Below are 26,335 nucleotides of genomic sequence, written 5' to 3' on the forward strand. Positions count from 1 at the left end.
TTGTTTTGACTGTTTATTTCTTTTGTGCAATTCCATTTTTCCATGATTGTTTACGTATTTTAGTTAGCAACCGTGAAACTATGACATAACATCCCGTGTTGTCTTCCAGGTCTGGGCGGAGCGTTCGGCTACCTGGTGGGCGCCATGGACTGGGGTCACTCTTTCCTGGGCCAGCTGCTGGGCACCGAGTACCAGGTCATCTTCTTCTTCTCGGTGCTCACCTGGGGCGTTTTCCTCACCGTGCACCTCTTCAGCATTCCCGAGCAGCCCCTGGGAAAGGCGGCGGCCCGCCAACCCTCGGCCCTGAGGCAACTGGGGTCCCAGCGGAACGGCTACGGAACTCTGGGCAAAGAAGACGAGGACCCGCTGCTGCCGCCGGTCCCGGACATCAGGCAGAGGTCCTTCTCTGCTCTCAGCGAGGCCAACGCCGTCACATCCAGTACTAAACAGCCCAACAAGGAGGTACGGTGTTGTACTACAATACTGTAATTGCACATCCACTACAGTAGGTGGCAGTGGCGCACTCATTATTAGAGTGCAAGGAGTATTGACTCCAATGCAGTGGTGTACTTAAAACAGTTTTATAGACAATTTTTTTTTTTGGGGGGGGGGGTCTGTACTACAATACTGTAATTGCACATCCACTACAGTAGGTGGCAGTGGCGCACTCATTATTAGAGTGCAAGGAGTATTGCTCCAATGCAGAGGTGTACTTAAGAAACAGTTTTATAGACAATTTTTTTTTTGGGGGGAGGGGGGGGTACTACAATACTGTAATTGCACATCCACTACAGTAGGTGGCAATGGCGTACTCATTATTAGAGTACAAGAGTATTGGCTCCAATGCAGAGGTCTACTTTTTTTTTGGGGGGGGGGGGTGTACTACAATACTGTAATTGCACATCCACTACAGTAGGTGGCAGTGGCGCACTCATTATAGAGTGCAAAGAGTATTGGCTCCAATGCAGAGGTGTACTTAAACAATTTTATAGACTTTTTTTTTTTTTTGGCGTGGGGGGGTGTTACTCTATTTAAAGCTGCAATATGGAACTTTTTTACTGTAAAAATATTTATTAGTAGCCTATTTGATCATTTATGAGTGAAATGTCTTCCAAGTAGTAGATTTACACCTTAGCTGTTCACAATGGGTACTTCTGCAAGCCTCTGGCCAATAATTTTCAGACTTGATTCGGGTTCGAATTTCCCGCGCCCTGTCTGCGGATGTGGCGTAATGTGCGCGGTGTATATGTGAAGAAGGGTATGTGCAGTTTCATTTTAATAACCGAACCGCGAAGTAGTGAGGGAATACTGTTTATTTATCATTTATGGAGCAAAAATAAATAAATAGAACACCTAAAAAGTCGTTTGAGTTATTTCTTTCTTTTCAATTTGCGTGGGTAGAACCGTGAGCGGATGACCCTGAAGTCGCTGCTGAAGGCCATCGTCGGCATGCCCAACCACTACCGCTACCTGTGCATCAGTCACCTGCTGGGATGGACGGCGTTCCTCTGCAACATGCTCTTCTTCACCGACTTCATGGGACAGGTAAGGAATGTCTTCGGCTCGTTGTACTGCATTCTTTGGTTCTGCTTTACTATGCAATTTCTCCTCAAGACAGCTTTTGGGGTTTTCTAGTGGGGGAAAAAATCTGTAAATTTCCATTCTAGGTTATTTTTGCATTTGATCGACATTTCTCAAAAATGTGTTAATAAGTCATGGTATGAAGCTAGCCGGAACAGTGATGCCAACTACATCCCCCCACCACCGCTAACTCTCGACCCCCTACCACTCCAGAGATAGGAAGATGGGGGGGGGGGGGTACATGCCGGATTTTTACCCGCTGTAGGAATCATCGATCCCGGGTAAAATAGATTGGTCTCAATGATGATGATGAATGATGACAGACATCTTAACTCATTCATGGCTATAGACGTCAAAAAAATCATTTGAACTATTTCTATTCGTTTAACTTTTTATTTTTATTTTTACTTTTGTAGCAAGAGTATGAAAACCTAGAAGAAAAATTGTACACTTCGAACAGATATAACATTTGTGATTAACTCTTTGACTGCCAAAAACGTTAAATAACGTTTAGTAAAATCCTATGGAGGAGTGCCAAAGACGTTAAAAGACATTTGTTTCAAAACAGAGGTGAAACTAACCATTTTCTATTGTTGATTACTGAAAAACGGAATAAGGTAGAAACAAACTTTTTTTTTTCTGATGAAAGATGGTAGTATTTATTTGGTAGTATGTGTGTTTCCATAGTCCAAACACATAATTTTCTGTGGACCTTGAAAGATCAGTCAAAATGCTTAAATCGGCTGGCACCCACGGCATCCCTTTTCTGAAAACGTCTGGCAGTCAAAGAGTTAATTGTGAGTGTTAAATGATCATATCATTTGTCATCATTTGCGTGTTCCAAAAATTGGAGATGAGACTTCTTTGTGACAAAGGCTCCTTCGAAGGATGATTTATTACAGAGATCTCTGGTCACACACACATGAATACCACGTAAAGAGTGGAATTCCAGAGTGCGCGTGCCCCCTCCCTTGCGAAAGACAGCTCTTTATAGAATCGAGTTTGAAAGTAAAACGCCTTTTCTCCTCCCATCATGAATAAATAAAACAGATTGGTTCTCACACAATATGTTACATAACAGAATTTTCGTACACAGTTCGCACCTGTGTTCCCTTTGTAGACAAAATATACTCTTCCGTGTACCAGCTCGTACTTTTCCCAAAACAGAATCTCTGTCAACAGATTGAACTTGACAGCTCCTAATGTAGTATAGTTGTGGGAACTGTGTGTGTGTTCTCTCTCAAAGCAGAATATGTTCTCACGCAGGACACTGAGAAGAAATTTTAGACAAAAACAAGGTACCAGATAGGTTAAGGTCAAATTATACTGAGTTTAACATTATTACACTTGCTCTACACATCTATAACTCATAAATTCAGCATGGTTAAAATATGAAATAAAGAATTAAAAATGTTAACTCTTTGACTGCCAAAAACGTTAAATAACGTTTAGTAAAATCCTATGGAGGAGTGCCAAAGACGTTAAAAGACGTTTGTTTCAAAACAGAGGTGAAACTAACCATTTTCTATTGTTGATTACTGAAAAACGGAATAAGGTAGAAACAAACTTTTTTTTCTGATGAAAGATGAGAGTCTAATCTTTCATTTGGTAGTATGTGTGTTTCCATAGTCCAAACACATAATTTTCTATGGACCTTGAAAGATCAGTCAAAATGCTTAAAATCGGCTGGCACCCACGGCATCCCTTTTCTGAAAACGTCTGGCAGTCAAAGAGTTAATAATGTATAACATGAGTTAACTAGTGAAGTCATGCGATTAATTACGATTACTATTATTAACTCTTTGAGCCAGACGTTTTCAGAAAAGGGATGCCGTGGGTGCCAGCCGATTTAAGCATTTTTGACTGATCTTTCAAGGTCCACAGGAAATTATGTGTTTGGACTATGGAAACACACATACTACCAAATGAAAGATTGGACTCTCATCTTTCATCAGAAAAAAAAGTTTGTATCTACCTTATTCCGTTTTTCAGTAATCAACAATAGAAAATGGTTAGTTTCACCTGTTTTGAAAAAAACGTCTTTTAACGTCTTTGGCACTCCTCCATAGGATTTTACTAAACGTTATTTAACGTTTTTGGCAGTCAAAGAGTTAATTGCCTGACGCCCCTAATTTTCAATAAACTTTTCTTTTTTAATCTTTTTTTTAAAGAATAAAAGATTATTAAAAATTAGGGGCGTCGGGTGATTAAAATCTTTAATTGTAATTAATCACATGACTTTACTAGTTAACTCCCGATGAATCACAATTTTTTATATGTATTCTAAATTTCCAATGAAAAAAATTCTAGGTGTTCTTAATCTTGTTGACAAAAGTAGAAAAAAAACCCGTCAAACTAATAGAAATAGTTCAAATGAATTTACAGTGTGGCAGTGAATGAGTTAACGACTGTCGTTTTCCATTCCAAGAGAATGATACCATTCATTGTTGTTTATTTTATTTATTTTTTTTGTTTGTTTTGTTTTTCTTCTGGGGTGACATCCTAACGAGCCAAGCCTTTTTGCACAAACCGATGAATCCTTCTTGGTTGAGTAAGCTTGGATGCACCATTTGTAATTATTGGCATAACAAAGGTAGGTGCGATGTACGCTACGTGAAAGGATGTGGTACTTCACAGCGTGTTGCCTTTGTTCCTCCCAGCTTGGCTCTTGACTTAACAGCTGCATTATAGAATGACTGGAGCCCCCCCTCCCTCCCGCCACCCCCCCCCCCCCCCCCGCTGACTCAAAAAGCAACCTCTACAACAAGAGATGAAAACGCAGCGGGAAGGCATTCGAGATGCTGCTATCAAACTATTTGACCCTCTCAAAAAAAAATAAAAATAATCTTCTTGCTTCTTCAGATCGTCTACAAGGGGAACCCGTACGCCGAACACAACTCCACGGCTTACGCCACTTACGAGCGCGGCGTGGAAATTGGCTGCTGGGGCTTGTGCATTAACGCGGTGTCCTCGGCTCTTTTCTCATGTAAGTGCACTTTGCGTATAATAGAGGCACATCGTGATAAGACGCTTGTTCCCAGAGGCGAGCTCGCACGTCCACCAACAGCCTAATCAAGTCACAAGAACAATCTTTAAAGGAGGTGGAAGGAAGAGAGTTCTGCCTCCCCGGAGCGAGCTTTATTGGCACTTCTCAGTACTCTCATCTAAGTCGATCCCGCGTTTCGTTTCGGAGATTTCGGCTGCCTTCACCTCGAGGTCTTCATTTAGCCGAGGGGTTGCTGAGTTTTGCGGGCACATTTTGTACAAAGGAACGTAGAATGAGTGTGACAACAGCAGTGTCGGATAAAAAAGCCTGAAAAGAATGAAGATTGTGACAAAAAGACACATCAATGAAGCACATAAAAGCCTGGAAAACAAGTACAGCGAATCTTGTTTTTAACAAGACTAATTGTTGGTTACGTCAATACTTTTTTCATAGCCTAAAAAAATAAAAGCCCAGTCCAGAAATTAGTGTAAACAATAAAAAAAAAAAGAGCTTGAAACTAAAAAGTTTTCATGTTCATCCAAACTTAACTCATTCACTGCCATTGACGGCTAAATACGTCAAAAATTTATTTTAAACTACTTCTTCGGTTAACATTTTTTTCCTCTTTTGTTACCAAGAGTACGAAAAGCTAGAACTTTTTTTTATTGTACATTTGAACAGATGAAATTTGTGATTAATCGTTAGTTAACTAGTGAAGTCATGCGATTAATTACGATTTAAATTTTAATCACCTGACGCCCCAAATTTTTAATATTTTTTTTTTCATTCTCTGCCATTGACGGCTAAAAACGTCAAAAATTAATTTAAACTACTTCTATTAGTTTAACATTTTTTTCCACTTTTGTTAACGAGTATGAAAACCTAGACATTTTTCTTCATCGTGAGTTAACTAGTGAAGTCATGCGATTTATTACGATTTAAATTTTAATCACCTGACGCCCCAAATTTTTAATATATTTTTTTCCTTTTTTTTTTTCATTCTCTGCCATTGACGGCTAAAAACGTCAAAAATTAATTTAAACTACTTCTATTAGTTTAACATTTTTTTCCACTTTTGTTAACAAGAGTATGAAAACCTACACATTTTTCTTCATCGTGAGTTAACTAGTGAAGTCATACGATTAATTACAATTAAAAAGTTTAATCACCTGACGCCCCAAATTTTTAATATTTTTTTTCTTTTTTTTCATTCTCTGCCATTGACGGCTAAAAACGTCAAAAATTAATTTAAACTACTTCTATTAGTTTAACATTTTTTTCCACTTTTGTTAACAAGAGTATGAAAACCTACACATTTTTCTTCATCGTGAGTTAACTAGTGAAGTCATACGATTAATTACAATTAAAAAGTTTAATCACCTGACGCCCCAAATTTTTAATATTTTTTTTCTTTTTTTTCATTCTCTGCCATTGACGGCTAAAAACGTCAAAAATTAATTTAAACTACTTCTATTAGTTTAACATTTTTTTCCACTTTTGTTAACAAGAGTATGAAAACCTAGACATTTTTCTTCATCGTGAGTTAACTAGTGAAGTCATACGATTAATTACGATTTAAATTTTAATCACCTGACGCCCCAAATTTTTTATTTTTTTTTTTCATTTTTTTTTTTCACACTCTGCCGTTCTTCAGTACGGTTAGCTCCTTTTCACCATTAAAGATTTAATCTGGTATCCGTTGACGTATTGATTTTGCCGGTGACACGTGCTTAATCCTTGGCAGAGGTCAACGACCTCTTGATGATTCAATTTGGCGCTGGCCGTGTTTGCTTTTCTATTGGCGGAATCGATACATGACATCGCCGACTCGATTATAATAATTTTTTTGTTTTGTTTTTTTCGATTTAGACGTGCAGCGCTTCCTGCTGTCCTATGTGGGACTCAAGGGTTTGTATTTCATGGGCTACTTCGTGTTCGGCCTCGGCACGAGCCTCATCGGCCTCTTCCCCAACATCATCGCCACGCTGGTCCTGTGCAGCGCCTTTGGCGTCATGTCCAGCACGCTCTACACCGTCCCCTTCAACCTCATCGCCGAGTACCAGCGCGAGGAGGAGGTACGTCCTGTGTTTTTGAAATCTTAAAAGATGGCTTGTTGTTTTTGAGAAGTAGAGCCTGCTCTCTTGTAAACGAGAATATTTTTAAACCGCAAAACGCGGCGTTCGGCAGCTAGCGTTGATCAATGGCCGAGCGATGGCCACTAGTTTTGCTGAGATTTCAAAATTTTTAACACTTTACTAGTAAAGGTTAATGCTAGCAATGCTAGCCTCCTTGAAGCTGCCCCCAGCTACTTGGGGCAAATGAGGCTACAGGAGCTCGCAAACTAGCTACAATAGCCAGCGCTAGCTCAGATGCTAACGACGGACCCATTAACACATTCACTGCCAATGACGCCTATTCATTTGAACCATTTCTATTAGTTTAACATTTTTTTCCCCACTTTCGTTAACAAGAGTATGAAAACCTAGATTTTTTTTATTGCACATTTAGAACAGATTTAAATTTGTTATTAATCGTGAATTAACTGGTGAAGTCATGCGATTAATTACAATTTAAAAAAAATTATCACCTGATGCCCCTAATTTTTAATAATCTTTTTTTTTTCGAGTTAACTAGTAAAGTCATGCAATTAATTACTATAAAAAAGTAATTTTAAATATTTTTTTCTTAAAAAAAAAAAAAAGATTTAAAAAAGAAAAGATTATTAAAAATTAGGGGTGTCAGGCAATTACTTTTTTTTTAATCGTAATTAATTGCATGACTTTACTAGTTATCTAACGATTAATAACAAATTTAAATCTGTTCTGAATGTGCAATAAAAAAAACATTGTAATTAATCACATGACCTCACTAGTTAACTCATGATTTTATATCTGTTCTAAATACTTTCTTAATAGTTCAAATGAATTTTTGACATCTATAGCCGTCGATGGCAGTGAATGAGTTAAGGCCCTTCAGGACACTACCAATATATTACAGTTAGGTGCCAGAGGTGGCAAATCCAAATTCAAAATCAAATTAAAAACCCTGTCACAGTTTGCCTTTAGCCCCTTGTGCTAGTTAGCTAGCTAGCTAGCTAGCTCCCTAGCAGGTAACCAAGCACCCGGGGGAGCTAGCTAGCTAGCATCTGGGGCTAAAGCCAACCTGGATTTGCCACCTCTGGTCCAGGCCGGTTAATTGGTCAGACCATTTAATTGTCGGGTATCAGCTATTTCGATATCGGAAAAAATCGGCTGATTCTTTTTTTAAATATTTATTTATTTATTGCGCTCTACGTTTATTTAACTTTTAATACTGTTGTCTGTTATCTCTGTATTGTATTTGTCGATTTATAGCAATCAAGCCTTATAATTGGCAAAGACATGAGAACACGTATTTTTTGAAAACATCCACTGTGGGAAACAATTCAGCTCGTCTATTTTTAATCAAAGGGGAACAAATTGTTTTCCGTCTTCTCTCAACTCTCTTCCATCGCCATTTTTTTCCCCACACATCTCACCAGACTGAACCTAATAGAGTATCGAGCGGTCTCAAAGGACACGATTTGTACAAAAAAGGCTCAATCATGAACGGGGATGCCTTTGTTATTTCTTAGAGCACTCGGTCCGTATGACACAAAGTGGTGTCATCAATTCCACAGTGTTCCATATTGTCCCTGGAGGGAGGATTTTTATTTTTTTTTTAAATTATCTTTTCAAACTCCTTTTTAAATCCCTTTCGAATTGACGCACACCTCAAGACAGACGTCAGATTTCAAAAAAATCGGCCACGTCCAAGTTGAATAGAAAAGTAGTCGGTGTTGATCTTATAAAACCCATCAGCCAATCATCGATCTCCCCCTCCCCCCCCCCCCTCCCCTAGGAGGAAATGAATCGTCTCGGCGGCAAGTTGCCGCGAGGGACGGGCGTGGACTGCGCGGCCCTCACCTGCATGGTGCAGCTGGCCCAGATCTTGGTGGGCGCCGGGCTGGGCGCTCTGGTCAACGCGGTGGGCAGCGTAGTGGTGGTGGTCCTGTCCGCCTCCACCGTGTCGCTGCTGGGCTGCGTCTTCATCGCACTTTTCGTCAGACACGCTCGCCCCTCGTCCTCGCCGTCGCTCTATTTGTAATGTTGGAAGAAAAGACGCTATTGTATTGCTAAATAAAGATTCTTTATTATGTCCTTTAACGAGTGTCTCTCGTCAATTCATCGGTCGCAAATCTTGCCTGGTTTCGGAGCGGGGCGCTTTGTTTAGGTGTGGCCAGCAGAGGCGCTGTGGTACACACAACAAAAAAGACTTTTTTCCTTAAAAATATTACCACACTTTTCTTTCTTTTAAAATTACAACTTACTTTCATAAAAATAAAGCAATTTGTTTTTGTAATGTCTACATCCCCTCGCCCCTTATAGTTGCAATTTTATTCTTGTCTTCTCGCTTTTGTTGCTTTTGTCATATGTCTAGACATATTCTTCTCTGAGGCCCAGGATGTTTTTTTTCTATCACACAATATTTTCCCAAAAATGTTAGTTTTAAAGGTCACAAGAGAGTAAACAGCTTTTGTGCCTTCTGCATGAAGGTCAACTGATTTTTTTTATTTTTATGTAACTGCCATACAGCATAACGATATGGCTGTTGTTGCTGTGGAGCTTTTATATCAATTGCATTAATCAAAAGACGTGGACAAGCTTGATACATCAGACTTAAGTGAACATGTTGATTTTTTTCCCCCTCCTATTATAATGTTAATCTTATAAAGTTCTGACTTAATCCTTTCCTCTAATGTTCATTTTTTTCAACTGTGTGTTCTCAGAATTCTTTTTTTTTTAAACAATGATTGAAAAACGTTTCCCCCTTTTTTTAAAAAGACGATGTCAAAATAATGACTTTTTTCTTGCAGTATTACACCTTTTACATCATAATGCATTTACTCACAGAAAATGACTTTGTTCATTTTCAAACTTCTCATAGAAAATTGAGATTTTCCCGAAATTGTCCCAACTTTTTTCTTACTTTATTGCTAGAATATTACGATTTATTATATTTGGATGTTTTCTTTTAAAATGAGGGGTTTTGCATCACAATTTCAAAACTCTTTTTCTCCTTAAATATTTAACTTCATTGTCATAATCGTATGAGTTTTTTTTTAAATTTTGTAATATTACGACTTGTCCCCCATAATATTAGGAATGTATTCTCACAAAATATTGACTTTTTTCAAATAGAATTTTGAAACATTTCCTCTTTAAAAAAAAAAAAAAAGATTTTATTGTCATATGGCCGTTCTGGTAATACTACAACTTTTGCTTTAATCACTATCAAATTTGAGCTTTAAAAAAAATCACTTTTGACATTACATTATTGTCCTAATATTCTGATGTTTGTTTGTTTGTTTTTAAAATATTTTCCTCTTGGAATATCACAGATTTTTCTGCATAATGAGAAATGTTTTACAATAAAATGGGGCTTATTTTTTTAATCATAATTTTACATTTCTCTTTTTTTCCTTCATCATGAAAACATTTTTTGAACAATAATTTTACATTGTTCCCACTTTTTAAAATGATGTTAATATCACAAATAGTAGGACTGTCTTCTGAGATTATTTCTCTTTTTTCCCTTTTTCTCTAATAAATAAAAATGGTCTAGAGCCGCCACTGCTTCTCCATAAATTATTCATATAATCTTGCGCAGGTGTACCTAATGATGTGACCAGTGTGCAGCATTTAAGCATAATTGACTATACCTCATTAATGAATAATATCACACGTAACTTTCATCTGCTCAATTACTGTCTGTTTTTTTTTGGACCCAAGTCAATTAAAAAGCACTAAAAAATAGCAGCGATTAATCAAGTATTTATTTTTTTATTTTTTAGAAAATCACATCTCATCAACACATAAAAGACTCAGAGGTGACTTGACAAGAAAATGACATTACATGAAAGCGGCATAGCGGATGTAAATTTCCCATCGTCCCCTGGTGCATTGACAATTCATGTATTCTTTAACATCTTCACACATCTGAAGCATGAGGCGAATGAATTATAACTGGTGAGTGACTAAGAAAATGAGATGACAGTGCGCTCCGTCCCCAAAATGCCACTTAAAAGCGGAAAGTCAAAGCAAATGTTAGACTTCAAAGCATCATCACGAGTGATTTGGCATGATCACGCGAGATTTCGTCGTCTTCTCGGGGTGAGCAAACAGGCAAAGCATTTCCATTATAATTAAGAGTCCTGACTTCAAAGCATCATCACGAGTGATTTGGCATGATCACGCGAGATTTCGTCGTCTTCTCGGGGTGGGCAAAGCATTTCCATTATAATAAGAGTCCTGTCACATATACCAGTAGTTATCATCTAGCTGTTTTTACTCTAAAATGTATTTATTCATTTTTAATTATAGTTTTATCTCTTGAAATATTTGCAAGATCAAATAAAAAAATACAAAGTAAACAATTTTAAATACGTTCATTCTATATAAGAAAATGTTTGTTTAAATATAAATTATAGTTAATTGACACCCAATTAAAATAAATAAATAAAAATCATGGTCCCGCGTGGGGATCTTGCCTACATAGCCGCCCCGGGAGGGTAGAAGACCACCGCGGCGGGCTCCCGGGGGGGCCCCCGGGGGTCTACCGCATGTTGTCCGTGGCCCCGCTCGTCCGCCTCGGGCTTGGTGGTGGTGATGGGCCTGATGACGGTGGTGAGCGCCGGCGACGTGATCCGCCGGAAAAGTTTCTTGAGCGCCTTGCGGAACTCGCGGCGCATCAGGCAGTAGAGCACCGGGTTGAGGCAACTGTTGGAGTGCGCCAAGCACACGGACACGGGGAACACATACACCTGCGTGGTGTAGTACTCGTAGGTGAAGTGCACCACGTTGAGCTTGATGAGGATCCCCCACGCCGTCAGCGCCTGGTTGGGCAGCCAGCACAGGAAGAAGGACAGCACCACGATGGTGACCGACTTGGTCACCTTCGCGCGTCTCTTGGCGCTCGACGCGTTGGCGTCGTTGCTGGCCGCCAGGAAGCGTAAAAGGAGCAGGTAGCACGCCGAGATGATGGCGAGAGGAGCCACGAAGCCCAGCAGGACCTTCTGCGAGTGGTAGAGTCCCAACCACAGCTGCGCGCTGGTGCCTTCGCTCTCCGGGAATTTCACCAAACACAAGTCTTCCTCCCCGGACACGCGCACGGTGGTGGAGAAGACGGCGTGCGGGAGCGCGGCGCAGGCGGCCGCCACCCAGATGGAGGCGGCCACGCAGCGCGCCGCGCCGCATCCCCCTAGCGGTAGCAGGAGGAACCGCCGGTGGCGACCCCCGCGCCGGCCGTGGAGCGCCGACGCCAGGGAGCTGTAGCGCGCCACGCTCATGGCGGTGAGGAAGAAGACGCTGGCGTACATGTTCATAGCCGTCACGTAGGACACCGTCTTGCACATGGCGCGCCCGAACAGCCAGGTGAAGTCCAGCGCGTTCTCCACCGCCCAGAAGGGCAGCGTGAGCACGAACTGGAAGTCGGTGAGCGCCAGGCTGGTGACGAACAGGTTGATGGAGGACTTCTTCCACGCGCGTTTGCTCTTCATCAGGTAGAGCACCAGCACGTTTCCCACCAGCCCCAGCGCGCACACCAGCGAGTAAACCACCGAGATGACGATGCGCACCGCCGCGGCGCCGCCCGAGCCCGGCTCGGACCCGAGCTCGGCCGCGTGGAAGTGGGGGCGGCAGGAGCGGTTGGCGGTGGCGTTGGCGCTCACGTTGAAGCTCCACGCCGAGCCTTCCTCGGACCATTCGCCGGACATGACGCCGACACACCTCCTCCGGGCCCACACACGAAAGCAGTTAAACGAATCCTGTCATCGTAAACTCCTCGACAGCTCCAACAAGCGTCGTGCGTTTGGACGCAGCGCTCGGGCTGACCTTTTTCTTCCCCCACCGCATCAGTTGACTGACGCGTAATGCACAACGAACCAATGGAACGACATTGCCTTGAAAGCATGCTGTGTGGGAAGAAAGTACAAGTAACATAGTGAGTATTGTCTTTATATTTTCACTCTAAAAAGAGAATTGATGAATCATTTTAAGACTACTAATTGATTTGCATATAATTGGCCACCACTGAAATGCATTGGGAATTTTTTTTTCATGAAAATGGGGATTGTTAAAATATATATATATATTAGGGGTGTGAATTGCCTAGTACCTGGCGATTCAATTCGTATCACGATTCATAGGTCACGATTCGATTCAATACTGATTAATCCCGATACGAATCTATAAATTATTGCGATTTTTTTTTAAAAAAAAATTTACTGAAATTTAGAAAATACTAATCAGTAAACTTGTACAGGTACACTGTAAAATCTGTATGAAAATGTATTTATTTATCTGAAAATTCTGGTTTATAATTATAATATTGCCACTGCATTTGACAAACAGGTTGCAGTCTGTTTCATGTTTGAACAGCACTGAAATCAAATATTAAGGCTTAATGTTCCATTAATATAACATTCTTCCATGCTTAATGTGTGAATCCTAACCGTTCTTTAAGACGTTTTATTGAATATTGCCCATAAAAAATTTATGCAAAAAATTTATTCAGCCTCTTATCGAATCGATTCGAGAATTGCGCTCTGTAATATTGCGATATATAGCCTAATTGATTTTTCTAACACCCCCAATATATATATATATATATAGTTTAAAGGTACACACTTAAAACTGCTGAGTAAAAATAACCCAATTTTGGTCAATAATGGACCAACCTGCTTCTAGAGGACAATTTGACCGAACTTTTGAACCAAAAGTTGGATCAAATAGACCCAACCCAAGTAGTGTTGGTCCAAATTTGGGCCAACATTGGGTTATATATTTTTTTTACCCAAGAAGAGTCTTTCAGAGATTCCGATTTTCAAATAGAGAATAAAGTTAAAACGTCGTTAGATATCTGAAGATATAAGGACAGTCTAAACATGTTTTTCTCCCAACTGCCATATAATGGCAGTGCATGATGATGTCATATCTTCTAAATTGCATGCATGCATGGCTAACAGTTTATTAGGCATGTTTTCATCCTCACAATACACTTCATATGCATCCCACCGTGATTGTTTAGCATAAGCAGCGTCACGTCTCGCTTTCCTCAGCCTTCTGCTGCTTGCATGGCTGTGATAAAGGAGGAGTGACGGGTGGGAGGGGCGGTGTGGGGGGGGGTGATCATTGTGCCAGGAAATTGATGTGATAACAAGAAAGAGAGGTTGTATGCAGAGACTCAAACTACTTGAAGGAATATTAATGAGCTCAACTGTAGGCTAAACGTGTTTCCCTAAAAAAAATCATATCATACCTCATTTGTCTTTCTGTCAAGAAGTTTTAAAAGACTGAAAATGTTTTTCACTATACACAATATTTCAGTCACTCGTATCTCAAGGCACCGTTGTGTATTTCCAAATATTGCCGAATAAATCCTTGACCAATAAATAAAATCAAATTTGAACTGATACAAATTCAAATGTAGTATTACTCGCATTAAGTAAAGGGTTGTACAAGCTAGCTGTGTTAGCTGTTATGCTAGCTGTATAATAAAAATAAAATTTGTATTGATTCATTTTTATGAAAATGAGTATCGGGGTGGCATTGGCTTGAAGGACAAATACAAATGTTTGTGTTAAAACAAAACGTTTTAATTACTAGGGAGACATCAGTAAAATAAGACCAAAAAAAGGTGCTTGATGATGATTTGATTATATTTGATGTGTAGGTTAGTCATTAAGAGGAACTTAAGGCATGACTGCCATCTAGTGGTGAATGGTGATTGATATTACAGTTTAAAACTATACAGTTGACCCCTGCTATTTGTGAAGCAACTATTTAAAATAAGTGTATTGTATGTTGAGGGGTGGGAAAAAAAATAAGAAACCCAAAATAATTTTTCGGAAATGTTGATGAACCTCCAATCTTCATTTTCCACAAAAATGGGAGTTTGTTCATCCTCCAAAATCCCTAAACAAATAAAAAAAAAAAAAGCTATATATTGCAAAAAAAGAACCCATGAATAAGTGAAAAATTCCTGGCCATCTCAGCAGACCTCACCTGGTCCACTAGCTTCCCCACATCAAGTGACAAGCTGATAAGCTTCTACAGAACCAACATGGAGGTTACGTTCCTGACCTCCTGACCTTACAAGGGAGACTTTTAGCAGGTGGTGACAGCAACAGAGTGGGTGAGACACCTACGCTGACTGTTAAAAGCCAATAGAATCATTGAGAAGCCCCTCCCATCCAGTACACTTACTTCCTCCCTTTCAGTTTGAAAAGTGCCACAGGACATAAAAAATGTATAAACAAGATATTTACAAAATAAACTTTGCAAATTGTGAGATGCCTAATTAGTGAGTCTGACTGCTCCCGTGAAAGTGACAATAAAGTTAGGTTCTATTCAAAACTCATTCTCACTCACATGACCGCTGTTGGCTCAAGGTCCTAGAGGTCACTTTCAGGAATTTGATATAAAAAAGTTTTTTTTTTTTATGATAGACGCGTCGATGAGTGTGTGCCGACGGGCCTGTTATCTGCCGTGCTTATCTGAGCAGACGCGCCCCTGATATAGAAACTCAAGCATTCCACAGCCGGTCAAAGACACGTGCAGGTCACCTGAAATGAGGTCAAAGGTCACTGCATATAGAAGACCACCCGTTTAATGATTTAATAATCCAATATGGTTACTTTATGAACGTCTGCGCGTGTTTAATAGTGATTGTAAGAGTCACATGGGAGGGTCGAAATATTAGGAACAGCTTTCATATTTTTTTTTAATTAGTATTTGTTCATAACATTTTTTAAACACCAACACTGTGAAGCTATGTGAAACCTCGGTGCCAACAGCGCAGGAATTTATCACCGCCTACGACATCACGCTGCTAATTGCAGCTGGTATTATTACGACATACCATCATGATACTGTAACCGTTTCATTCTACTGGCATGTCGGGAAAAAGTACCGCAAAATTCATCGAAGCTGTTTTATGCGGTTGTTTTGGTAGACTTCATATAAAAATACAGCACGCATAAATTTAATGGAAGCAGATGAGACATAAATAAACATGAGTAGACGTCACCAAGAGCGGACGACATTTTCCTCAGTCACACACTGGCTTGGTTGTTCGCTGCCAGAGTCCAAATATATACTAACAAATCCTCCTTGTGTCCTCTTCCTTTCGACTCGGTAATCTTTTCACATTTACGCACCTGGTCCTCCCGCCCTCAAAAACAAAAATGTGGTCTGTGGTGTAACACGTAAACAGAAACTGCCAATAGCTTTCAAAAATATTCAACCTGCATCCAAAAGAACAGTGTGGACAGGATGGAAAGTCAAAAGCTGGAAGAAGGGATGGCAGAACCCGAAAGATAAATTTGTCGAAATAAGTTGCTTTGCTACCCTGCCTGCAGTTCAAAGCACTTATTTATACGATAAAGTCAAATCCAAACCTAACTAAGTCCAATAAAGGCTAGTGTTAGCTTAATGGTTACAGTTAGGGGGTTAGCCTTTGGATCAAAGCTAGCCTTTAGCTTTAAGGACTATAGTTAGCCAAAAATGTAGGGACTGAAGCTAGGTTTAGCATCGTGATTTTGGAACCAAAGTTCAAGGTTAGCGATTAGTGTTTGACTTATGGGTTCATACAGAGACAAAAGATAGGCTTAGCGTTTTAGGCAAGGAGCGAGTTTACCGTTTGGTCAAACTTGACGATTGATTGCCAAGGACTCTTACATTGCATTGATAATGTTGATAAATAACGAAAGCAGTTGACAACAGTTGACAGCTCTTAAGAGGCCACAACCACAAAAAGTAGCTCCTCAATCGCTCCAGCATGTTCCATTGAGAGATAATCCTCGACTTGTGTTTATCCGAAATCCAACTCGGTATCTTCTTGGTACTCCCTCTCAAGGTCCCAGGCTTTGTAGACTTCCTGTTTGATTGTCCTCCATCACGTACAGAGTTGTATCGCCTTTTTTTTCTCCGAAGGATTCGATTCTAACCAGCCCAGAGCGATTGACTTCAGCAACCCCCGTGCGTCCGACGGGACAACATCTGAACAATTCCCAAACACTCCTGTCAAACGTCGTTTGTGTTTAAAGGCTCTCCTGAGTCCGGTGTTACGGGATGTGAATTGGTATCCATCATACGGAGTTTCTCCGTCCCGTTCCTCGGTTCTTCCCGCCGTCTTGCCCAACAACTGGACCTGCGACTGACAGGAAAAATACAATGTTTAAAGCATTTCAAGGCAAAACCACCTCCGTTTTGGTACAAGTTAGCCAGTCAGGGTTAGCTTAGCTAGAGTGGGAACATATAAAAAACACGAATGCTAAATCTTTAGGCTAATGCTAAGCCCATCCTGAGTTCTCAGCCCTAAAATGTGACGCAAAAACTCTAAACCTTATGTTTTAAACTCCAAACACCAAAACCTTAACCCTAATCATAAACCTAAGACCTTAAGGCAAACACTAGTCCCAAAGATTAAACTTTAAAGCTAACCATAACTTGTGTTCTTAAGATAAAGTCTTAATGCTAATGCTAACTTTAAATCTTAAGGCTAACTCTGGCAGCTAACAGCACACTTTAAAGCTAACCTTTGTCTCTGGTACCAAGCTCTAAGGCTAAACCTAGTTTATAGCCAAAACCTCAAGGCTAACCTATTCCCTACTCCAAAACCGTCAGTATCCATAGCGCCGAACCTTAAACCTAACTAAGCCTAAAACTAAGCTAAATTAAAATTGCAAAAATAAACTTCTAAATCCACACCTTAATCAGAATTGTCAACTATGTCAAATATGTGGATCCACACCTTCATCCAAATGCCCGAAATATTATTTGGCTTCATCTTTGAAAGACATGCCATCCCTCTGCAAACTTTTATGCAAATACGTTGCCCAATTTAAGCATAAATGTTGCTAACAAGCTAATCAGCTGAGATCTCACTCCTTTGCGCCTTCATGTTTGGCGTAGGTAATAAAATGGTAGATAAACCAGGAATCATAGGGAGTGGCGGTTTCGATTTTCCGAAAGCATTGCCCATAAACCGTGACAACCGAAACTTCTGAATCTAGACGTCCTAACAAGATGTAAAACCGAGTATCTCTCGCAATCGCTAATTATCACCGGACACTCACTGTGAACAAACAAAGACGAACACAATGAGAAGAACGAGGGCCACGAGCGCCGCGATGATGCAGATGATGATGATCATCTGCCTCTTGTCTCCTCTCCGCCAATCCAGGTCCACGTACTCGCATCTGGAGCCGATGTAGCCATGCTGACACCTGAGGGACCAAAAGACCGTAAATTCGGAATCATTGAATAACCGGCAGCAAAACTTGAGAAAGGACAGTTGAGCGCATGCCCTCGCAGGTGGGAAAGGAGAGCCACAGACACTGGTCTGGAAGTCAACCCCTGTGACAAATGGGTTTTCACTCTATGCTAAAAGGTCATTTCCTGGTTCACTGTGCATGGAGGACCATAGTAAGCCTGTAACACTGGTCAGAAAAAAATCAATTGCGCCATACTTTTGGAACGATCCGTCTCACCTGCAGGACGGCGCCTTTTGCTCTTCCACGAAGCGACACTCCCCGTGGATGCAGTAGTGGTTGAGTTCTTGCGGACATTTGGTGAAGTGTCCATTCCACTGACCCGTGTCCGAGGTAGGCGCTGAAAATGAGGTGTGATTTGTTGAGAACTTGAGATGATGAGTTAGTACGCCCTTTTTTTTTCTTTTTTGGTATCTTGTGTTTCTGCTACTGGTACTTTTGAAATCTCTGCTTTCGGAGCCATAGATTGCACACCCCTAAATGCTGTCAGCTGCTTTTGACTTAAAAGCTCACCTTCTGTTGTGAGCCGACCGTATAAATAGACCTGCAATATGATCCGGTGGTAGTGGGAAGGGGGTGTGGGCGGGCTCGTCAAAGATTCAATAAGCACACATGTGGTTTACTGAGTGAAACATGTCTGCAGCCATTAAAGGTCGGAACACACACATGCCGTTTCTTCTTCTCGGGTCGCTATCTTTATGACACTTTTCCACGAGGTTACCTTTGGATGATGGCTCATAAAAAAAACAATGCGGCAGCATCAATGAGAGCAGACACGAAAAAGGACCATAACCAGTTATTAAGTTTAAGGGGTCACGGGGAGAACCTTGTTGTTGTTATTTTCTCTCATATGCTCAAGGAAAAAGTTTTTTTTTCCTCCTTGGAAAATATTCCCGCTTTTCTGTTTTGAGTGTATGATGATTAGTTCATCTTGAGCATAGTTGAGCTTCATTTATTTTAGTTAGATTTTTAGCTTTGATTACATTTAACTTATCATAGTTTACAGTAGCTTGTTTTTGTTTGGTTTAACTTCTTGGTTTGGACAAGTTTAACTTATTTTAGCTGTGTTGATTTTTAGTTGTCTTATTTTATCTCATCTTAGTTTATGTTAGCTTGATTTTGGCTCTGCCAGCATAAGATGGCCTTGTTAACTTATTATTAGTATTGCTTAGTTTAATTTATCTTGCGTTAGTTTACTGTAGCTTAACTCTTTTTTTTGCTTGGCTATACCGCATCGTTCAGCGTGGCTAACTTAATTTAGCTTGGATTAGTTAAGCTCATTTTATTTTGAGTTTTATTTTAATTTTAGTTTATTTTTGGATACTTTTGTGTTGTTTTAGCCTGGCTTTGTTTATCTAACCATTTTAGCTCATCTTACTTTAGACTGGCTTACTTTAGCTCATCTTTGTTTCTTTTAGCTTGGCTTCATTTGACTCATCTTTTCTTATCGAAGTTTAGCTTGTCTCACATTATTTTTCCAGCTTGTTTCACTCAGTTTAGCTTAGGGTGGATAAGTTTGTATTACTTTAGCTCGTTTTATTTCCAGCTTGCCTTTGTTGCGGTCATCTATCGGTAATCTTATTTTTCCTCGGGATTGGTTTTGCACGTCTTTTATTCATTATATACTTATTTATTTTAGCTTACCTTGTCTTGGGTTTATTTAATCTAATTTTAAAATGAGCTGAGACAAACCCCAAGATAACCAAAAGCTATCCAAGTGTGACAAGGTGAAGGCTTCTAAAAATAGCATTCAGAGTTATGCAAACATTTATGCAAAGCTTTCAAAGTGAGTTCATAGTGGGGATCTGTGTTGTATTTTCATTTGCTGTCCGGTTATACCCCCCTTCCTGTTAATCTACCTGTGCAGTTGTCTCCGTTGCCACGGCGAGGGCAGGGGGGCTCCGTTTGATTGACAGCCACGCCGGTAGTTTTCCAGCCCGCCAAGGACCATTCACACAAGGCCAGCGCTGCGGGTACGACACACGCACGCGCACACAAACAGTATGATTGTACCTTTTCTCATATTGCACCTGTTGTGCCTTGTGCGTATGTGTATTGACTATCACAGCTGATAAATGGCCTGCTTGTTTCCATTCAAACATCGACCAAGCCCACAAGTAGTTTTCACTCTTCCTCATTTAGAATGTTAACAATTATGAAAAATGTAAATAGAACTCATTACTAAATGTAGTATCAGCAAGTACCTGTTAGTATTCCGACATAGAGTCTGTACACTTTGGCCATGACGTCTTCGCTTGCGCCAAAGTAGTCATCGGGTGTTTGAAATTTCAATCCACACGGTGTAAATTCCAAGGAAGGACAAAAAGCTGCCCCCCGTGGTCCGAAGCGTTCCTCATTGAGGGAATGTGAGGCCTTGGAGGTCCAGCAGGCCAGAGTGTGTGTGCGTGTTTGCGTGTGAGTTGCGCTCACTGTGTGTGAAGAGGGTGAAAGGGGCGTCAACTGTAATCTGACACTCCCACTCAGTTTCGCCACCCACCATTTTAAAAGAAGAGGCATTCAAAGAAAGAACAAGCACACTTTTTTAAGAATCGAGTGGCAGGTGCACTTGTTTTTGTTGACATTTAAAAATAAAATAAAAAATGACCCCATCAAATATAATGATAAAACATTTGGTGATTGTACCATTTCGAAACGAAATAATACATTTCTAACAAAAAAAAATAAAATAAAAAAATATAATAAAACCTATGGGGCAGTTACGCTTTGATTCTGCCTAGCAACAAGCGAAAAATCCGGATATATTGTATTATTACTTTCAACACAGGTTTCAAATCTAACAGCCTCGTGGGTGTGGCTAGAAAATTGAAGCTGTCCAATGAAAAGCCTGTATCCCCCAATTGTCTTTTTTTTTTTTTAAATACTATAAGCAAAACATATTTGGAATGAAGCGTTTGTTTTTTTTCATGTCATTTCTTCCAGCCAATTAGCAAATACAGGTAACATAGCAGTTTTCAATATAAAACACTTTTTTTGGTCACATACACTATGTTAAATAAAATGTCTGTATGGAAACGTCATCCCTCTCTTGACGCCCAGTCGTCTCAGGTTTCCTTGGCCGTATTGCTTATGTCCGGTTTGCAACAAAAGTCAAAAAGATAATGAATAAGTAATGCTAGCAATGTAACAAGAACAGCTTGTTTGCATGTAACGTGAGCACTGTAAAAAAAAAAGTACATGTGAGGTTTTAGTCCTGGAAAAAAAAAGGCAAAATATTTAATTATTTTAAAAAAAAAAAAAAGGGGGGGGGGGGGGGCTCATGTGCGGGTGCCAAACTGCAAATATGCATCAAGTGTAGTTTGAAGTTGTGATATCACGCTTCACCAATAGATGGCAGACGTGCTTAAAATGGGTCAAATGAATGATTATGTGCTTTGTGACCAGCAGATGGCAGCATTTCGTCTCTGTTGTTACTGAAATACTTTTTCTGATTTTAGATTTTGCTATGAATGGTAGCAGCAACACTATAGGTTATTTTTATATATTGTTTTTTCAAATGATTAATGTAGCTCTGAGCTGTAAATGTAGAGGTAGAAAAACTAAGGAGGCAAAGCGAAATAAAACAAAGAATACGAAAATAAAATATTTAAAACTTTATCCCCTTTGTTTGTTTTAAAGCAGCTTCTCGATACACAAATACAAATTTATAATGGAAAACAAAATTAACATTGAAAGTGGGGAATAAAAGCATTAACTTCCATAACTTTGCTCCCGTTTGCTAATTGGATGGAAACAGGGTTTGAGATGGAGTGAAATGTTCTGTGAGCGTCTGGAACTTTGAACAGGAAAAGCCAGTTTCCTCTCTCACTCTCGCTGTCTGGCTGCTGGCCGGACTTAGCCCGAGCATCAGGAAACGATGATTCTGTGAGATTCAGACCGCTTATTTAGGGCCTGCATCCAAGCAACGTCGTCAAAATAAACATACTCAGCAGAGTTTCAGTGATACCTGATTCAGGCGGTGTCTAACTCGTAAAATATTTTTTGTTTGATTAAGACAATAAAAACTTGTATCTCATGCCATATTTGTCACAAGCCTTTAATGTACTTGAGCTCCGTGAATTCTGCCTAGCAACAAGTGAAGACTCGATAGGGCAAAAAAATTGTTGATACATGCTTTTCTTTTACAGCAAAAAAAAAAGCCAAATTTGTCGTAGGCCTTTAGGGCAGTTTTTCTTGAGCCCCAATTCTGCCCAACAACAAGGGAACAATAACAATACAATTTGGACATACATTTCTCAACACTGCCTGAGTCAAAACTCAATTCAGACACCCAATAGTTAAGCAGCAAGCAAATAACCCAATTGAAAAACTCAGAATTTGTGTTAGATTTAATTAATTTGTCACAGGAATTTGGGGTACTTGTTGCTAGGCAGAATTCCAAGGACCTGGTCATCTACATCCGCAATCGACATTCATTGCAGTCCAATGAAAAGCATGTATTTTAAAATTACATTTTGTTTTAGCTCAGAAAGGATGAGGGGGGCTGAGGGGATCTGTTTAGGAAAATAACAATTCACAGGCCTGTAAGGCAAATTGGAAGATGAATTCTGCCTAGCAACAACATATAATCCACGTGGAAAAACTCTTGCTTGCATAACCATTATCAGAATAATTTATTAGGGTATATTCTATGACACATTTTCAGTCGAAAAATATCACTCACGCAATATTTATGTACTGTTTTAATTATTTTATATAAAAAAAACAGTATACAGGTACAACCTTGGAATGTTTCAGTTCTTTTGTGTGTTCCTTTCATTTGTTTGTTTGTTTTTGTTTATTGTCAAGATTTCAACATTACAACCGTAATGCTTTCGATGCAGCAGGACGTTCCTTACGAGCGGATGATGTTCTTCTCGCAGCGGACATCACACCACCGTGCAGGATCGTGGCTCCCGGAAGGGGTTGCTTCCTGCCGGGACCCCCGCCAACAGAGCGTCCCTGCCTGCGTTCTGCAGACAAAACTGCTGCAGCTCCGAAGCTGCCTGCGACACCTGCATTCATCATTACATTATTTTTAGATGTATGTATAGTGTACAGTATATTCTGCTCATACAGGTTTAGTCTGCTTTTTGACTAAAGAGTGAACACCCTTTATTTACAATAGATGAAAATCTTCTTTTTTTTTAAATCTTTATAATACAGCTTTGCTTCTTCCATGTGCACAGGTAAATTTATTAAAACTTTATTTTTAAACAATGTTTTCCTAACTAAGCAACAGAAGTGTTTGGATTATTTGCTTGTTGTTATGAAAAGTTTGGCTTGAAAAAATTAATAAAACGTACGTAGCCTATAGGAGAATTTTGTTTGTTGTTGTAGGGTTTTTTTTTGGGGGGGGGGGGGTCAAATGTTTTTTCTAGGTCAATTGGGCTCAACTCAGCCCAATTAATTCTGCCTAACAACAGGGCAATCCGAGCAAATTTATTGACCTACACGGCTGTTTCTGCTTGCTAGCTAACATTTTATTACAATTACAAAGTTATATGTTGATTATTTATGGAAAATTCAACCAAATTACATTTTCTCTACGTTTTGTATATATATAAACTTAAGCGCTTCTTTTGATTATAGCAATTACTGTAACTATACTAAAATCTTAGCTAGCTAGCTAGGTGAAATTCAGAAGACTCATAGCAGGCTCAAACTACAAGAAAATTTGGCGTTAATTTTTTTACATGTACCTATTTTTTGTATGAATTTGTGTGTGTGTGTGTGTATATTGAATCAAAGTTTGAAAATATTTGGAGATACAGTACATTTTTTTAATTGGATAGCAATTGTGAATTCTGCCTAGTAACAAACAAAGAGCCCAAGCAATTGTGTCTGTTAGTTAGCTAGCATTTTATTATAGTTGTGATATACAGTATGTGTCAAACATTATATTTAGATTCTATATAAAAACGTTTAATTGTTCTCAAGCTACTGTGTCTTCCCAGTGACCTGAAAACAAACTGAACTGGACTGTGGCGTTTTTAATAAGTGGTACCATGACTTATAAATGTCCCACTTCTTACAATTTTATTTAAATATTTTAATTCCCTTACCTTGATCCTCTCCACGCTGGCCTCCAGCTTCAGCTGCTCCACCATCCGCCGCATACTGGATAAACTGGAATTGGAGGTCATGTTGTTGAAATGCTTCAGAAGAGCAAACCGCTCCTGGTGAAAAGGTCTTGCAAGTCTTTCGTCACAGCACTACACTCCTCAAATGGTAAGAAAACGACTGGCAGGCTAAGGAAGGAAGAGCTGACCCCCTCGGTTCTTTCCAAGTGACCTCCCAGTACATTTGGCTCCAAGGGAAGTGTGTATGTGTGTGTGTTGGGGGGGACACAAGAATGTTGAAAGAGAATTGTGCTTTTATTTTGCACATATGCAGGAAAGTGTTTTGCTTTCATTTGGATTTTGAGTTTAAATTTTGTTATATCCAGCCTGACTAAAAAAACAAACTACTATTCAAGCAGGAATCTGGAAAGAATACATTTCTCCCATCTAGCGGATAAATGGTTTTACTGCACAAATTGCTTTGAATGGAAATACAGCATTGTTTTACTATTGTATTACCGCTACAGTATTGTAAACTGTACTGTTGTGGCTTCAAAGACCTACAGATCGTTAAAAAACTTAAAAAAAATATATATCAACACACACTGGTATTTTAAGAAATTACGAAGAACTATATAAAGCATGTGATCGTGAGTATGGGTGTTCGTCTCTGTGTGCCCTGCGATTGGCTGGCAACCATTTCAGGGTGTACCCCGCCTACTGCCCGAAGCCAGCAGGGATAGGCTCCAGCGCCCCCCGTGACCCTTGTGAGGAAAAAGCGGTTAAGAAAATGGATGGATGGATATATAAAGCATTGCAAAAACTACGTTCTAAAAAAAAAAAACGAATATTTTTTCAAATATATATTTTTAATTGAAATCTGATAAAGATTACGTAGATCTAATAACAATTTAAAAAAATAAACTTGCAAGTTTCCCAAATAATACATTTTGAGAATGTCAACGAAAGCTAAACTGCTTTTGAATGCATCATCGTACTGAAAACCACGTTGCAACGTGATGACGTCACCATTTTTATCAAGCTCTCATTGGGCAACTGGCGATTAAGGGGAGGTTAGCTGACTAAGGAGATAAACATGACGCTGAAGCTCCTTCCTCAAAGAGCAATATTTAAAAGTACATAAAAGAAAAGGAAAAGATCCGAGTTTGAAAGGCAACCATGGTGGAAGTGTTCGCCGGCCGCACTCTTCTCAACAAAGACGGAGTCTTCGTGGAGCCCGAGGAGGCGCTGAGGAACAAGGTGGTGGGCATCTACTTCTCGGCCGGATGGTGTCCGCCGTGCCGCGACTTCACGCCCGTGTTGTGCGACTTCTACACGGAGCTGGTGGAGGAGGGCGAGCCCCCCGCGCAGTTCGAGGTCGTCTTCGTGTCGTCGGACAAGTGCACCGACGACATGGTGGAGTACTACCACGACATGCACGGCGACTGGCTGGCACTGCCCTGGACGGACGATTACAAGCAGTCAGTATAAACATATACATTAAAAAAAAAAAAAAAAAAAAAAAAAAAAAAACATAACCCAAGAGTACTTGTAGATGCTCATTTCGAAGTTAGTTTTTCATTTGCCTTTTTAATTGGGTTTTAATGTCTGCTAAAAGTCTTACCGAGGTCACCCTCTCTTTCTTAATCCTAAACTCAAGAGCTGACTGCAAATCCCTCTTGTGCAGCCTTTGTTTACACATTGTTTATGTATCCCCAAATTATAGTTAATACTGATTGTAGTTGTGTCAGTAGTGCCCAGGATGGTTGTATAAGGTTTTAATAAATTAAATTAAAAAATATCCTTATATATCATTAATCATCACACAAATGCAACAACAAAAAAAGCAAATTCATAAGAATCTGACTGATCCAATGTTGTTCCAGCGAGTTGAAAAAGCGTTACAACATCACGGCCGTGCCCAAGCTGGTGATCGTGAAGGAGAACGGCGACGTGATCACGGACAAAGGCCGCAAGCAGATCCGAGACCGGGGCCTGGCCTGCTTCCGGACCTGGCTGGATGCAGCTGAGATCTTCCAGAACTTTAAAGGCTAGAACGGCGTTTCACAACATTTGCTGAGCCATTGCACATATTTTACACGTTTTTCTCTGACAAACTGAGCATTGACATATTTTTCACAAGCCTGCTTATTGGCATAAAAACTCCAAAAGTATGGAAAAGATTGTTTAGTTGTTTAATCCTATGCATTTTGAGAGGATGCTCAGGCATATTTTTTTGCGCTACATGTCATATTTGATATGTAATTACGCATCAAGTGTCCTGTCTACTTTTTATAGTGTTTTTATGTGTTAATAAAAATAATATTCTAATGGCCTTGTCTGTTTGTTGTTGTGTTG

At 39.8% G+C, this 26,335-nt stretch overlaps 5 protein-coding genes across 6 annotated transcripts in view; 2 read left to right on the forward strand and 3 right to left on the reverse strand.

Moving 5' to 3' along the window:
- The window catches only part of slc45a2 (solute carrier family 45 member 2), a 17,879-nt gene extending 9,128 nt beyond the window's left edge, over nucleotides 1-8,751 (forward strand). For both annotated transcript variants that reach the window (XM_077542395.1, XM_077542396.1), the window contains exons 4-8: nucleotides 110-462; nucleotides 1,402-1,545; nucleotides 4,444-4,567; nucleotides 6,437-6,642; nucleotides 8,447-8,751. In XM_077542395.1, coding sequence (XP_077398521.1) covers nucleotides 110-462; nucleotides 1,402-1,545; nucleotides 4,444-4,567; nucleotides 6,437-6,642; nucleotides 8,447-8,692 — 1,073 coding nt within the window. In that variant the 3' untranslated portion in view covers nucleotides 8,693-8,751. The remainder of the gene's footprint in view (nucleotides 1-109; nucleotides 463-1,401; nucleotides 1,546-4,443; nucleotides 4,568-6,436; nucleotides 6,643-8,446) is intronic.
- A 2,277-nt stretch (nucleotides 8,752-11,028) lies between these two features.
- Nucleotides 11,029-12,756, reverse strand: rxfp3 (relaxin family peptide receptor 3). Its single transcript, XM_077542397.1, has one exon. The coding sequence runs from the start codon at nucleotides 12,357-12,359 to the stop codon at nucleotides 11,136-11,138; it is 1,224 nt and encodes a 407-aa protein (XP_077398523.1). The 5' UTR covers nucleotides 12,360-12,756; the 3' UTR covers nucleotides 11,029-11,135.
- A 2,586-nt stretch (nucleotides 12,757-15,342) lies between these two features.
- Nucleotides 15,343-20,373, reverse strand: btc (betacellulin, epidermal growth factor family member). Its single transcript, XM_077542398.1, has 5 exons — nucleotides 20,123-20,373; nucleotides 19,778-19,885; nucleotides 18,138-18,258; nucleotides 17,724-17,873; nucleotides 15,343-16,801 (listed from the first exon to the last, which is right to left on the reverse strand). The coding sequence occupies exons 1-5, from the start codon at nucleotides 20,160-20,162 to the stop codon at nucleotides 16,669-16,671; spliced, it is 552 nt and encodes a 183-aa protein (XP_077398524.1). The 5' UTR covers nucleotides 20,163-20,373; the 3' UTR covers nucleotides 15,343-16,668.
- Nucleotides 20,374-22,600: 2,227 nt separating this feature from the next.
- On the reverse strand, nucleotides 22,601-24,211 carry gng10 (guanine nucleotide binding protein (G protein), gamma 10). Its single transcript, XM_077543120.1, has 2 exons — nucleotides 23,981-24,211; nucleotides 22,601-22,930 (listed from the first exon to the last, which is right to left on the reverse strand). Exons 1-2 carry the CDS (start codon nucleotides 24,059-24,061, stop codon nucleotides 22,805-22,807), a joined length of 207 nt encoding a protein of 68 aa, XP_077399246.1. The 5' UTR covers nucleotides 24,062-24,211; the 3' UTR covers nucleotides 22,601-22,804.
- nxnl2 (nucleoredoxin like 2) lies at nucleotides 24,091-26,308 on the forward strand. The gene is made up of 2 exons (XM_077543119.1): nucleotides 24,091-25,458; nucleotides 25,864-26,308. The coding sequence occupies exons 1-2, from the start codon at nucleotides 25,157-25,159 to the stop codon at nucleotides 26,030-26,032; spliced, it is 471 nt and encodes a 156-aa protein (XP_077399245.1). The 5' UTR covers nucleotides 24,091-25,156; the 3' UTR covers nucleotides 26,033-26,308.
- Nucleotides 26,309-26,335: the final 27 nt, after the last annotated feature.

This window comes from Vanacampus margaritifer, chromosome 14 (assembly GCF_051991255.1).
Source record: "Vanacampus margaritifer isolate UIUO_Vmar chromosome 14, RoL_Vmar_1.0, whole genome shotgun sequence".
NCBI classification, from domain to species: domain Eukaryota; kingdom Metazoa; phylum Chordata; class Actinopteri; order Syngnathiformes; family Syngnathidae; genus Vanacampus; species Vanacampus margaritifer.